At 48.0% G+C, this 14,487-nt stretch overlaps 1 protein-coding gene across 1 annotated transcript in view; it reads left to right on the top strand.

Moving 5' to 3' along the window:
- The window catches only part of RBM27 (RNA binding motif protein 27), a 104,992-nt gene that overhangs the window by 53,165 nt on the left and 37,340 nt on the right, over positions 1-14,487 (top strand). The window contains exon 5 of the mRNA XM_073575260.1: positions 4,138-4,310. Within this exon, the coding sequence (XP_073431361.1) occupies positions 4,138-4,310 (173 nt within the window). The remainder of the gene's footprint in view (positions 1-4,137; positions 4,311-14,487) is intronic.

Genomic DNA, 14,487 nt, shown 5'->3' with positions numbered 1-14,487 from the left:
GTGCTGAATATTTTTCACAGGAATTTGGGAAAGTTATGAAATGTCCTATAAATGGCTGTTCTATTCCTGATCTAAGGCTACATTCACACAGTTTCTAATCTGCTTTTGCTATCTATCCATTTATCCATATCTGTCTATCCATATCTTATCTGTACCAAAAAGAATGAAAGCCGTGTAGCACATAGACTAAAGCTGGAGTCACACATAGCGACTTACCAGCGATCCCGACAACGATATCAACGTGTCAGGATTGCTGGTAAGTTGCTAAGTGATCGCTGGTGAGCTGTCAAACAGACAGCTTCACCAGCGATTAGCACAACGACGCCGCGCGCGGCATCGCTGTGTTCGTTAGCGCTGATGCCATATTGATGTCAAAAATAGAATTAAAATAAAAAATATTGTTATTCTCACCTTCCGACGTCCCGCGCAGCATTCCCGCCTCTCTCCACGCTCCGGTCCCAGTAATCCTTTGCGACAATTACCGCGATGACATCCGTTCTCGCGGGATCGTGAAGTCTCGCGGTCATTCTTGAAAAGGATTACTGGGACCGGGAGCGTGGAGAGAGGCGGGAAGACTGCGCAGGACGCCGGAAGGTGAGAATAACAATATTTTTTTTTTTAAATTTTTTTACAGCTGATCGCTGGTCTCCCGCCTGTCACACGCAGCGATGCGTGCTGGCCAGCAGGAGATCAGCGACGAAAAAAATGTCCAGAGGTTTCTTGCAGCGATACCGGAAGGGGGGCCGATCGCTGTCACACACAGTGATCTCGCTGGTGAGATCGCTGTTGTCACAAAAGTTGTGACTCAGCAGCGATCTCGCTAGCGAGATTGCTATGTGTGACGGGGCCTTTACACTCCTTTTTTTTTTTTTTTTTTTTTTTTATAGCACCAGTCAGGTACACCTCATAGCTGCCCAAAAGGATGCCCAGAACAGGCATTGCTCGTCCTTAGTAACACATCAACATCAATTGATAGTTGGACTAAATAGACTGCATTCATCACCACATCTTCTTATGGTGCAGGCTTTATTTTCAAGTGTAGGGGTGTGCAGTATGAGGCTCTGCAGCAGCTGAGGTGTGCAGTTTGAGGTCACAGAACAGTATGAGGTTCTGCCCCCCCCCCTCCCAGCTTTGATCCTGGCTACCCCCATGGTGTGAATGTAGCCTGAGGATCTAGGGCTTGTCTTAGCTGAGATAAGTCATAGTGTATGTATGTATGTGTGTATATATATATATATATATATATATATATATATATATATATATACACACACACTATACTGTATATATGTATGTATATATATATATTATACAGTACAGACCAAAAGTTTGGACACACCTTCTCATTCAGAGTTCTCTTTATTTTCATGACTATGAAAATTGTAGATTCACTCTGAAGGCATCAAAACTATGAATTAACACATGTGGAATTATATAATTAACAAAAAAGTGTAAAACAACTGAAAATATGTCTTATATTCTATGTTCTTCAAAGTAGCCACCTTTTGCTTTGATTACTGCTTTGTACACTCTTGGCATTCTTTTGATGAGCTTCAAGAGGTAGTCACCGGAAATGGTTTTCACTTCACAGGTGTGCCCTGTCAGGTTTAATAAGTGGGATTTCTTGCCTTATAAATGGGGTTGGGACCATCACTTGTGTTGTCCAGAAGTCTGGTTGATACACAGCTGATAGTCCTACTGAATAGACTGTTAGCTCTTTTTTCTTGCCATAATACAAATTCTAAGAAAAACAAGTGGCCATCATTACTTTAAGAAATGAAGGTCAGTCAATCTGAAAAACTGGGAAAACTTTGAAAGTGTCTCCAAGTGCATTGGCAAAAACCATCAAGCACTACAAAGAAACTGGCTCACCTGAGGACCGTCCCAGGAAAGGAAGACCAAGAGTCACCTCTGCTGCGGAGGATAAGTTCATCTGAGTCACCAGCCTCAGAAATCGCAGGTTAATCGCAGCTCAGATTAGAGACCAGGTCAATGCCACACTGAGTTCTAGCAGCAGACACATCTCTACAACAACTGTTAAGAGGAGACTTTGTGCAGCAGGCCTTCATGGTAAAATAGCTGCTAGGAAACACTGCTAAGGACAGGCAACAAGCAGAAGAGACTTGTTTGGGCTAAAGAACACAAGGAATGGACATTAGTCCAGTGGAAATCTGTGCTTTTGTCTGATGAGTCCAAATTTGAGATCTTTGGTTCCAACCACCGTGTCTTTGTGCGACGCAGAAAAGGTGAACGGATGGACTCTACATGCCTGGTTGCCATCATGAAGCATGGAGGAGGAGGTGTGATGGTGCTTTGCTGGTGACACTGTTGGGGATTTATTCAAAATTGAAGGCATACTGAACCAGCATGGCTACCACAGCATCTTGCAGCGGCATGCTATTCCATCCGATTTGCGTTTAGTTGGTCCATCATTTATTTTTCAACAGGACAATGACCCCAAACACGCCTCCAGGCTGTCTAAGGGCTATTTGAGCAAGAAGGAGAGTGATGGGGTGCTACGCCAGATGACCTGGCCTCCACAGTCACCAGACCTGAACCCAATCGAAATGGTTTGGGGTGAGCTGGACCGCAGAGTGAAGGCAAAAGGGCCAACAAGTGCTAAGCATCTCTGGGAACTCCTTCAAGACTGTTAGAAGACCATTTCCGGTGACTACCTCTTGAAGCTCATCAAGAGAATGTCAAGAGTGTGCAAAGCAGTAATCAAAGCAAAAGGTGGCTACTTTGAAGAACCTAGAATATGACATATTTTCAGTTTCACACTTTTTTGTTAATTCTATGATTCCACATGTGTTAATTCATAGTTTTGATGCCTTCAGAGTGAATCTACAATTTTCATAGTCATGAAAATAAAGAAAACTCTTTGAATGAGACGGTGTGTCCAAACTTTTGGTCTGTACTGTATATATGTAATCGATATTAACATAGTGTATTATATATTTACAATTTATTACCGTTTTGTGTTCTAAAGTTGTATTCCAATAAATAGATATTATGTTCTGTCTAAATATCTTGATTATTGTATCATAAAAATGATTAAATGTCTGATGTTCACATTGTACTACAAAAATTTTTTCACTTAAATATAAGCAATATATGTGGGAGTCGGAGTCGTGGAGTTGGAGTCGGTGTAAGAGAAATTGAGGAGTCAGAGTCGCAGGTTTGGCTTACCGACTCCACAGCCCTGGTGACTACCAAACGGAAGCTGTCTAAAGATTGGTCAGGTCTCTCCTTCTAACTGCTTCACAGCTTTCTAAGCCTGAAGTGATTAAAAGAAGTTAAAAAAGATGGAACTTTTGTGCACAGCAAGTCAGTTTAACATTCGGTCGGTTCTTTATTTTTAATGTTTATTGAGCACTTTTTCTGGTGGGTTCCATGCAGAATACTGCCTTTTTAAAAAAAAGTTGTGCGTACACCCCCTTAGATTGCCAAAATACTACAAGACCTCACAGATTCTCTTTTGCACTTACCTGCTGCACACATTTCCATCCCACACAGCAGTATCGCCAAGTTCGGGAGCAGGAAGTCTCTGCCAACTGTTAAAATAGGGAGGCAGCAGAAAACCCCAAATTTAGCTGACTTCTGTTTCTCCTCCTAAAAGGCCAAGGTTTTTATATTTACCTAGTTATACATATTTAAGAGGTAATTATACTTGCTTTGTTTTCCTATATGTCCTCTTTAAGTACCAGACTTTGCAATCAAAATGCTGTTGTTGATACTTTGTATTGAAGCCAAAAACTTTAAGAATGCAATACTTAAAGGGCTTTTCATTAAGAACTCCTCTTATAAATAGTAACCCAGAGCCTAATAAATTTCTAAAATAAAATTTGCATATAAGGAAACACAATCATAAGCCAGAAATTGTACATTTTGTTTACTAGCTGATCAGCCACAGAAATCAGTGTAGAAACAAAGCCCTCATTGTATATACTTATGTGTTTGAGATCTCAAAAGTACATGAAATCTGCAAAAGCATATATAGGAAAGATTTGGTTTTCAGCAGAAAATTGAATTATAGCTACAGGGGTACATTATGTATTTAGGTTCCTTTAGTGTGTATATATTTTTATTTCTCCTGATAAACCCCCAGCTAAGTGTCATTTCTTTGGCTTCTTCTAGGACAAGAGACAAGAAGAGGGAAGATGGCAAATGGAGGGACTATGACAGACATAGGGACAAGTATGACTGGAGGAGAACAAGAAGCAAAAGCCCTCTCAAAACCAGGCCTCCGAATCGGAGCAGGAGCCGTAGCAGAGGAAGAAGCCGAGATCGGGAATCTGCCAGGAGCAGAGGTAATGGCCATATTCAGAGAAACTAAAAAGCTGGCGCTACAGAGAATTGTGTCCTGTCATATTTGTTTTTGCTTTTCATTTGTAAGCAAAGATCCCTTCTTGTGAGGATGGGGGGGGGGGGGGGCAAGTGATTTAATAGGAACGTTTCCCCTCCACGCCCCATTTTTTTTTTTGCATTTTTATTTTTTTCAGCAATTGAAAAAAGTAAATGTTTTTAAAATGAAGTATTGACTTTTTTATAGTATAAAATATGAAACATAATTTTAAAATTTGAGATTTTCAACTTTCAAACACTTTGTCATTCCTCCCGTCTTCTACATGTTTGCAAAATAAGGGAGAATGAAGAAGTTTAGGTTGACAGTATAGAGACATTTTGTTGGTGACTGCAATGTGGTGTTGACATGTGGATATTTTCACCAATAATGGCTGACAGTCCTGATCCTGTTAGTTGGCATTGTGCTGCTCATTGTACTTTACAGAGATCTGAGCGGAGTAGTCCTAATATTGCTGCTGTATTGCTTAGAATCATCGTAATTACTCAATGCGCCTTAATGAATCAGGAATGTCTGACGAGTGGTGAGCACCTTACGATGCCACACCAGAAATCTTTCTCCAGTCTCTGAGTAAGATTTCTGGTGTAAGGCATGCCATGGCTCATCAGGAATTAGACAAGCTGTGCCGTCATGCCACCATTCGTGCCCCCGTCACATCCCAGTTTCATCCATTTTGTCAGAGCTTAGAGAAACTGGCTTGAGAACTCTTAAAGACACAATATTTTTGCGCAGCTTGGAGTTGCTCAAAAACGTTACAACTTTTTAAAGGGAATCTGTCACCTCATTTTTGGCCTATGGGCTGCGGCCTCAGCCATCAGGGGCTTATCTATAGCATTCTGTAATGCTGTAGATAAGCCCCGATGTAACCTGAAAGATAAGAAAGAAGTATAAGAAAGACGAGTTAGATTATACTCTCCGGGAGGGCGTGTTCCCGTTCAGCGCCTCCCATCTTCTAGCGATGACATCCTCCCTTACATCTGCCGCGGCTCCTGCGCAGACGTACTTTATCTTCCCTGTTGAGGGCAGAGAAAAGTACTGCAGTGCGCAGGTGCCGGACCTCTCTGATCTTTCCCGGTGCCTGCACACTGCAGTACTTTATCTGCCCTGTTGAGGGCAGAGTAAAGTATGCCTGCGCAGGAGCCGCGGCAGAAGTAAGAAGGAGGACTTCATCACTAGAAGATGGGAGTCGCCGTACAGGACCACGACACCCATCGGACCAGACCCCCGGGTGAGTATATTCTAACTCCTTTTTCTTATCTTTCAGGTTACATCGGGGGCTTATCTACAGCATTACAGAATGCTGTAGATAAGTCCTGATTGGTGGTGGCTGCATCTCATAGGCCAAAAATATGAGGTGACACATTTCCTTTAAATCAATCTAATATAGGCACTGAATCAATCCAGGGAGGAAGAAAAAATGTGGTTTATCTGGGTGCTGCCACAAAAGGGTGTCAAGCCAGATGGTAGGTTAAGATATATATATTTTTTTCCTATTATTTTCTAATGGTAACTAAGCTACGCGGTTCCGTCCCCTTCATCAGCTTTTTTGGTCGAATCGTTCTAGAAACATACAGTTTTATCATTTAGAAAATAATGAAAAAAAATCATCATCCTTTGTGGCAGCGTCCAGATAAACCGCATTTTTTCTTCCTCCCTGGATTATCCTTTGGTTCCTTGCCTTGCTATTTTGGCAAACGGTCGGTGCTGCAGCCTTGGGTTATTCCAGTCCAGATTTCATCTATTGTTGTGCCTGACTAGCACAACTATCCCAGGTGAGCAATTCCATCTTACTGGAGATTTTGCACTTTAAGCGGATTCACAGTTGTATTCTTGTGCCTGAAAAAGTCTAGTTACTTACCGGTTAATGGTATTTTTCGGAGTCCATCACAGCACCACCTGAGAGAGGGGATCCGCCCTTCAGGAACAGGAAACCTACAGATACTAAAGGGCGGCACCTCTCCCACGCATCAGTTGGATTACAGAGCACAAGAGGACCTCCAAGGTTAATGGCATGATTTATGTACAATATTATTACAACTTAACTATCTATCACCAGTGGACATATAAGAGGAAGAAGTACACACCCAAACTTAACGAAAAAAAAGGGGCGGGAATCTAAGGGTGCTGTCATGGACTCCGAAAAATACCGTTAACCGGTAAGTAACTAGACTTTATTCGATCGTCCATGACAGCACCACCTGAGAGAATTACAGAGAGTAATAACTACTAAGGGAGGGACTACAGCCTGCAGCACCCTTACACCAAAGGAGAGGTCTGCGGAAGCACCCAGGTCTAGCCTATAACTACTAAAAAAAAAGGTGCTCGGAGAGGACTAAGTAGCCGCCTTACGTATTTGGTCAATGGAGACTTGCGATCTTTCGGCCCACGAGGTCGCCATGGCTCTGGTGGAATGCGCACTCAGCTTCCCAGGTGCCGATCTGCCTTTTGAGGTGTATGCTAGTGAAATAGCCTCTCTAATCCACCATGCTAGTGTGTTTTCTTTATCGCCTTATTGGGGGACACAGATGACCACGGGTGTATGCTGCTGCTGCTAGGAGGCTGACACTATGCAAAACAAGATACTTAGCTCCTCCCCGGCAGTACACACCCACCGACAGGCACCAAGCACCTCAGTTTGTGCTTAGTGTCTGTAGGAGGCGGACCGGGATCTCCCCAGATCTGCATTTAATCCTTTTCTTTTCAGGTTTTTGTTGTGTTTTTTTAATGACTTCCCCTTTCTTTTTCAGATACAGCTCAGGAAACAGGATGTGAGTTCATCCTGCTTTTCCTATTAATGCGGCTGAGCGAGCAATGTGGTATCGCCCACATCGCAACTCTCAGGCCCGCAGGCAGGACCTTCCCCTATCACCCTCGGGTACTAGGGGCCATGGATGGACGGTCCTAGCCGATTCCCCTCCTCACCCCTCTCAAAGGACAGGGCTGAGAGGAAGACGGCGGTCGCCAGCGGTGACGTTTCCCTGACAGGGGGATTGGAGCCGTCTTCTGCACCATACGGCGGTGCGGGTACTGAGGATCACCTCTCCCAGCGACCTGCGTTCTATCGCGGGCCCCTGTGGTCAGCCTCTTCAGGGACATCAGGTATGTTTTTCTGAATGTTCCCTGCAGCCCTGCGCTCACATGCCAGTCTAGGACAGCAGAGTACCTCTCCTCCTTTTGAATTTCCCGCCCCTTGAACCAGCGCTCTGACAGGCGTGCGTCCCTCTTGTCGCGGGGGGGGGTCCGGGGGGGGGGGGGCGCTTCCTCCGTCGGTGCTCCCTCCATCAGCAAGCTACAGGGAGGAAGCGCTTTCAAGCCCGGGCGCGCCGTCGCTAGTGAAAGTGAGGGAGCACTGTCACTTTCATTTTCAAAAGTTCCTCCCTCTCCCTGCGCGCGCTTTTTCAGCCTATCTCAGGGCTGCTTTCACTTCAGCCCTGTCACTGTCTTTGGCCGTCCCCCTCCCCTCTGGGGTCTCAGCCAATCGCGCCGTGCGGTGGCTTAGTCCCGCCCACCGCCAGCGTTTCTTCCTGGATTGCCGATGTTCTTCCTCCTTCTCTCCGGACCTCGCCTGGGGGACACATCGCTTCTGATCCTCGGTAGGCTAGACGCTATCCCTGGCACCTAACTTAGCTCCCCCCCCGCAGTTTCCTCAGGCTGTGTTTTTTCTGCCACTGAGACTTATGCACAACCCCGCAAGGGCCTTCTGCTCCAGACCCACCGCTACTCACTACACCTGCGCGCGCTGTAAAAAGAAGTGGGCTTCGGGTCAGTCGTCTCCCCTCTGCCTCTCCTGCAGCCCTTCCACCATGTCGGCCCCTCAGGAGCACTCCGAACCCCGGGCGGAGACCACCCCACCCCCGGAGTGGGCCGTGGCGATGTCTCAGTCAGTTTCTGAGCTGACAAAGGTGTCTCAATCGCTGGTCCAGGTCTTAGAGCGGTTACCTCAGTTATCTGCTGTCACCTGTGCACCGACCGCCTCGCATGGTGAGTCGCCAGCACCGGACCGTGGCCCTCAGACGGACAGACCAAGTCGGGGCTCTAGGAAGCGGGTCCTGTCTGGCTCTTCCTCCGGTTCGCAGGGTCCCTCTGCTTCTCTCAGGCTACGCTCCTTGTCCCCCTCATCGGCAGACGATCCGGGGTCAGACGAGGATTCACTATCTGGATCAGACTCGGAGGCGGAAGACATAGCTAGAACTCGGGAGATGGTAGATAGTCTCATATTGGCTATATACCAAACACTCAAGATTAAGGCGGATAAGGCCCCCCCTCAGGAATGCTCTGTTTCCCTTAAGAAGGCAAGGCCTCCATCTCGAACCTTCCCTAATAAGGATTTCGACACTTCCTTAGCCAACCACTGGCAACATCCTGAGAAACGTTTCTCAGGCCGCAAGTACTTAGATGTACTTTATCCCTTTGATGCGGAGCTAGTCACGAAATGGACCAAAGCTCCCGAGGTAGATCCACCAGTTTCTCGTATTTCCTTTCCCTTCCGGACGGAGCTTCTCTCAAGGACCCATGAGACAGGCAAATAGAGTCGTTGGCTAAGTCTATCTTTGTGGCTTCCGGTGCATCCCTATGCCCTATCTTCGCTTCCGCTTGGGTGGCGAAAGCCATTTCGGCTTGGGCAAAAATTCTGCGCAGGGGCGTTTCAGCGGCAGCTCCTCAAGACGAGCTGGCAGATTTAGCAGACCAAATTAATCACGCAGGCAAGTACCTTCTGGCCGCCTCCTTGGACGCGGCAGGGTGCGTTGCTAGAGCTAACAGCAACATTGTGGCAATACGCCGCATTCTTTGGTTGAAGTCTTGGAATCCGGATACTACCTCAAAGAAGTCACTCACCAACCTGGCATTTCACGGCACTAGGCTCTTTGGCGCCAAGCTGGATCAGTTAATCTCGGATGCCACGGGTGGAAAGAGCACTTCCCTTCCTCAGTCCCGTCCTAAGAGGTTCTTTAACAAGAGGGCTTCTCGGCCTTTTAGGTCCTTTCGCCCCTTCTCTCCCACAGACGGTTCATCCCAGCAGGACCGTAACACTGCTTCCAATGACCGGAGAAAGCCATCGTATAAGCCAGCCCCTCGCTGGAGATCCAGGGGTCAGCCTTCCAGGTCCTCAGGCGCTCGATCCGGAAGGTTTTCATCTAAGTGACGGGTCACCCCCACCTGGAAAGCTTTCCAGGGTGGGAGGCAGACTTTCCTTTTTCAAGGACGCGTGGCTATCCGTTGTCGACGACGCTTGGGTCAGGGAAATCATCACGTCCGGATACAAAATCGAGTTTTCTTCCCTCCCAAACAGTCGTTTCTGTCTGTCCCGATCCCCAAAACAGCGATCACAGGTTCCAGGGTTCCTTCAGGCCGTCTCCTCTCCTTTCCGCCGGGGTCATCGTTCCCGTTCCTACAAACGAGCGGTTTTTAGGGTTCTACTCGAATCTCTTTGTAGTCCCAAAAAAGGACTGCTCACTTCGCCCAATTTTGGACCTCAAACGGCTCAATCGCCACGTGAAGATCCGCCATTTCAAGATTGAGTCTCTGCGTTCGGTAATAGCCTCAATGGAGCCCGGAGAGTTTCTTTGCTCGGTGGATATACAGGATGCCTACCTCCACATCCCCATTTCTTGCCAGCATCAGAGATACCTCCGCTTTGCGATTCAGAACAACCATTATCAGTTCGCGGCCCTTCCCTTCGGCCTAGCCTCCGCCCCTCGTGTCTTCACGAAGGTGATGGCAACAGTCATGGCCATCCTTCGATCCAGAGGGATCCTTATCATCCCTTACCTGGACGATCTTCTGATCAAGGGCTCGTCCCGACAAGACTGTCTTCACAGCCTTCACATAACCTTGGATGCCCTCGGACGCCTGGGATGGATAGTCAACAAGGACAAGTCCACTCTGTGCCCTACCCAGCGACTGACCTTTTTGGGCATGGAGTTCGATACGAATCTGGCCCGAGTGTTCTTACCGAGGGACAAGTTTTCAACCCTTCGCAAGGGGATACAGTCCCTTCGGCGCTCGAAGGTCATGTCCCTTCGGTCCTGCATGAGAGTCCTGGGGAGGATGGTGGCCTCTATGGAAGCAGTGCCATTTGCACAATTCCACTCTCGCCCTCTCCAGCTGTTCCTCCTGTCAGTCTGGGACAAGACCTCGTTTTCTCTGGATCGCCCCATTCTTCTTCCGCTCAGAGTCAAACAATCGCTAACTTGGTGGACGTTGTCGACGTCATTTCTCCGCGGAAGATCCTTTCTCCCGCCTCGGTGGCAGGTCATCACCACCGATGCCAGTCTCCTAGGATGGGGGGCGGTCTACTGTCAGAGAACAGCCCAAGGGCGTTGGAATGCCCAGGAGACTCTTCTGCCCATCAACCTTCTGGAGATCAGGGCAATCTTCCTCGCTCTCCTTCGTTGGCAGCATCTTCTAGCAGGCAAGCCGGTCCGCATTCAGCCAGACAACGCCACGGCTGTGGCGTACATAAACCACCAGGGCGGTACTCGCAGCAGGCAGGTGATGTCGGAAGTGGCAAGGATACTTCGTTGGGCAGAGCGTCACGTGCCGGCGATTTCCGTCGTTCACATTCCAGAGGTGGAAAACTGGGCAGCCGACTTCTTGAGTCGCCAAGGGCTAGCGTCAGGCGAATGGTCCCTTCATCCCACAGTCTTCAGTCAGATATGCCAGCGCTGGGGCACCCCGGACGTCGATCTCATGGCCTCTCGGATGAACAACAAGGTTCCTCACTTTGTAGCCAGGTCCAGGGATCCATTAGCCGTCGGTTACGACGCCCTAGTAATCCCGTGGTCCCAGTTCCACCTACCTTACCTGTTCCCTCCGCTTGCCCTAATCCCAAGAGTGGTCAAAAAGATAGTCAGAGGGCATCCCGGTCATCTTAGTGGCTCCAGACTGGCCGAGACGACCTTGGTACGCGGATCTGGTGAACATGCTCACGGACGTCCCCTGGAGGCTTCCAGACCGTCCAGATCTTCTCTCGCAAGGCCCCCTTTACCACCAGAGTTCTCAATCTCTCAGTTTAACGGCATGGCCGTTGAGGCCGCGATTCTGAAGGAATCAGGGTTTTCCAACCGGGTCATTCAGACCTTGATTAAGGCTCGGAAGCCTGCTTCTTCCCACATTTACCATAGGTACTGGAAGGCCTTTTTTCGCTGGTGTGACGAAAACGATGTTTTTCCACTATCGTTCTCAATTCCTTCCATTCTTGGTTTCCTCCAATCCGACTTGGATGCGGGCCTATCCCTCAGTACTCTCAAAGGCCAGGTATCTGCCCTAGCAATCCTCTTCCAGACGGATCTGGCTTCCTTACCGCAAGTGAAGACCTTTCTCCAAGGAGTCGCCCATGAGGCTCCTCCTCATCGTTCTCCGATAGATCCATGGGATCTCAATCTTGTTCTTGGCGCTCTCCAGAAGGCGCCGTTCGAGCCGATTCAGGACATCCCTCTGTCTTTTCTTTCATGGAAGGTGGCTTTTCTGATCGCCATTACTTCCATCAGGAGAGTTTCTGAGCTGGCGGCCTTATCCTGTCGTTCTCCTTACCTTATCCTCCACCAAGATAAGGTTGTTCTCAGGCCAGTTCCTTCTTTCCTTCCGAAAGTGGTATCCCCCTTTCACATTAACGAAGATATCATCCTTCCATCATTTTGTCCTGCGCCTGCTCATCCTCTGGAAAAGTCGCTCCATAAACTGGATGTAGTGAGAGCCTTGCGTGTTTACCTTGCCAGGACCGCTTCCTTTCGCCAATCTGATTCCTTGTTGGTCATTTCTGAGGGTCGCCGGAAAGGTCTTCCGGCCTCCAAGTCCACAATTGCTCGTTGGATTCAGTCTACCATCCTGGAAGCCTATCGTCTTCAGGAGAAACGGCCTCCTCCGGGGGTGAAAGCCCACTCCACCCGAGCTGTAGGGGCTTCTTGGGCTGTGCGACACCAGGCTTCGGCCTTACAACTTTGCAGAGCCGCCACCTGGTCATCTTTGCACACCTTCGCGAGGTTCTACAGGGTTCATACCCAGGCCTCGTCTGATGCAGCTCTTGGTAGGAAGGTGCTGCAGGCGGCGGTGGCGCATCGACTGACCTAAGCCCTTCCTTATTTCGTTCCTTTATTGCTGTTCCCACCCTCGGGACTGCTTTGGAACGTCCCATGGTCATCTGTGTCCCCCAATAAGGCGATAGAGGGATTTTGGGTTCTTACCGTAAAATCTCTTTCTTGGAGCCTTCATTGGGGGACACAGCACCCGCCCTGTTTAATTAGTACCGTGTTGGGTCTGAGAGTCCCTTGTTGAGTTGGTACTTATGTTTATGGTTTTGGTTGCTTCTCCTACTGCTTTTTTCACCAACTGAGGTGCTTGGTGCCTGTCGGTGGGTGTATACTGCCGGGGAGGAGCTAAGCTTCTTGTTTTGCATAGTGTCAGCCTCCTAGCAGCAGCAGCATACACCCATGGTCATCTGTGTCCCCCAATGAAGGCTCCAAGAAAGAGATTTTACGGTAAGAACCCAAAATCCCTCTTTTTGATGCTCTAAGACCCTTTCTAGCGCCTTGATGGGAGACAAACAAGGCATTATCCTTCTTCCAGGGATCAGTAACTGCCAGGTATTCTAGGAGATATCTCCTGACATCTAGGGTGTGTAGTTTCTTTTCCTTCCCATTAACTGGATTAGGGAGGAAGAATGGAAGGACTGTTTCCTGCGTCCTATGAAAACTAGAAACCACCTTAGGCAAGTATGCTGGATCGGGCCTAAGTATTACCCTATCGTCTCTGAATTGTATATAAGGAGGAAGCCTAGATGACGCCTGGATGTCACTTACTCTACGAGCTGACGTTAGTGCTAAAAGGAAGGCTACTTTGAGGGACAGGTTTTTTATGGAGGCTGATGAGGTTTAAATGGAACCTCTGTCATAGCCGTGAGGACTAGGTTCAAGTCCCACGGCATGAACCTATCCTTTACTACTGGTCTGGATCTACTTGCCGCCTTAATGAACCTACTGACCCAGTATTTACCAACGATGTTGCAGCTAAAAAGGGCCCCCAAGGCTGATACTTGCACTTTAAGGGTACTGGTGGAGAGCCCCATGTCCAGACTTTTTTGTAGGAATTCTAAGATTTGAACTATTGGTGCTGATTGTCCAGCAACTACCCCTGAGTTTTGAAGGAATCTTTTCCAGATTCTAACGTAAATTTTGGTTGTAATGATTTTTCTACTTTTAAGTAGGGTGTTAATCAAGTCTGGGGAGAAACCTTTATCTTTTAGCAGTGACCGTTGAAAATCCACGCCGTCAGATGTAGGCCAGCCACCTGAGGATGGTAAACTGGGCCCTGGCATAGGAGATCTGGGATGTCTGGAAGAACCCACAGATCGGACAGAGACATGGTCCTGAGGCATGAGAACCATGCCCTCCTGGGCCAAAATGGAGCGATCACTATAGTCCTCGCCCTGTCTTTTCTGATTTTTCTCATCACCAGGGGTAGTAGAGACAGGGGAGGGAAAGCATATGCTAGCCTGAAGTCCCACTTTATCAGAAAAGCGTCTACCGCCAGAGGGTCTTCTCTGGGATTCAGTGAGCAGAATTGCCTCACTTTCCTGTTCTCCTTGGTGGGGAAGAGATCCACCTCTGGTTGCCCCCACTTCTGTACAATCAGGTCGAAGATGGAGGTTTTTAGGGCCCATTCCCCTTGTTTTAGCAGATTGCGGATTAAGAAATCTGCCATGGTGTTTTCTCTTCCTGTTATATGTAGAGCTGTTAAAGATAGAAAATGCTGCTCTGCTAGTCGGAACAAACGCTCTGCTACATTCATCAGGGGTCTGGAACGAGTCCCGCCTTGGTGATTGATATAAGCCACGGTGACCTGATTGTCGGAGAACACTCGTACGTGATGACCCTGCAGATGCACAAGGAGCTTTTTAGCTTCCTGCTCCACCGCTGTCCGTTCTTTCAGGTTAGAGGAAATTTCTACCTGATGATGCTCCCATAGGCCCTGGACCAAAATCTCACCTATATGAGCCCCCCAACCGGAAGGGCTTGCGTCTGTGGTGACTATGCGGGTTATGTTATACTCCCAGGGTACCCCTCTGGATAAGTTATTCCTTTCTAACCACAACTCTAGGGACTCCCTCGTGTTCCAGGACAAAGTTA

The sequence above is a fragment of the Dendrobates tinctorius genome, unplaced genomic scaffold (genome assembly GCF_039654945.1).
Source record: "Dendrobates tinctorius isolate UK_male_01 unplaced genomic scaffold, ASM3965494v1 ptg000043l, whole genome shotgun sequence".
In the NCBI taxonomy this organism is placed as follows: Eukaryota; Metazoa; Chordata; class Amphibia; order Anura; family Dendrobatidae; genus Dendrobates; species Dendrobates tinctorius.
The sequence above is the reverse complement of the archived record's forward strand: the minus strand, read 5'-3'. Positions and strand labels throughout refer to the sequence as shown.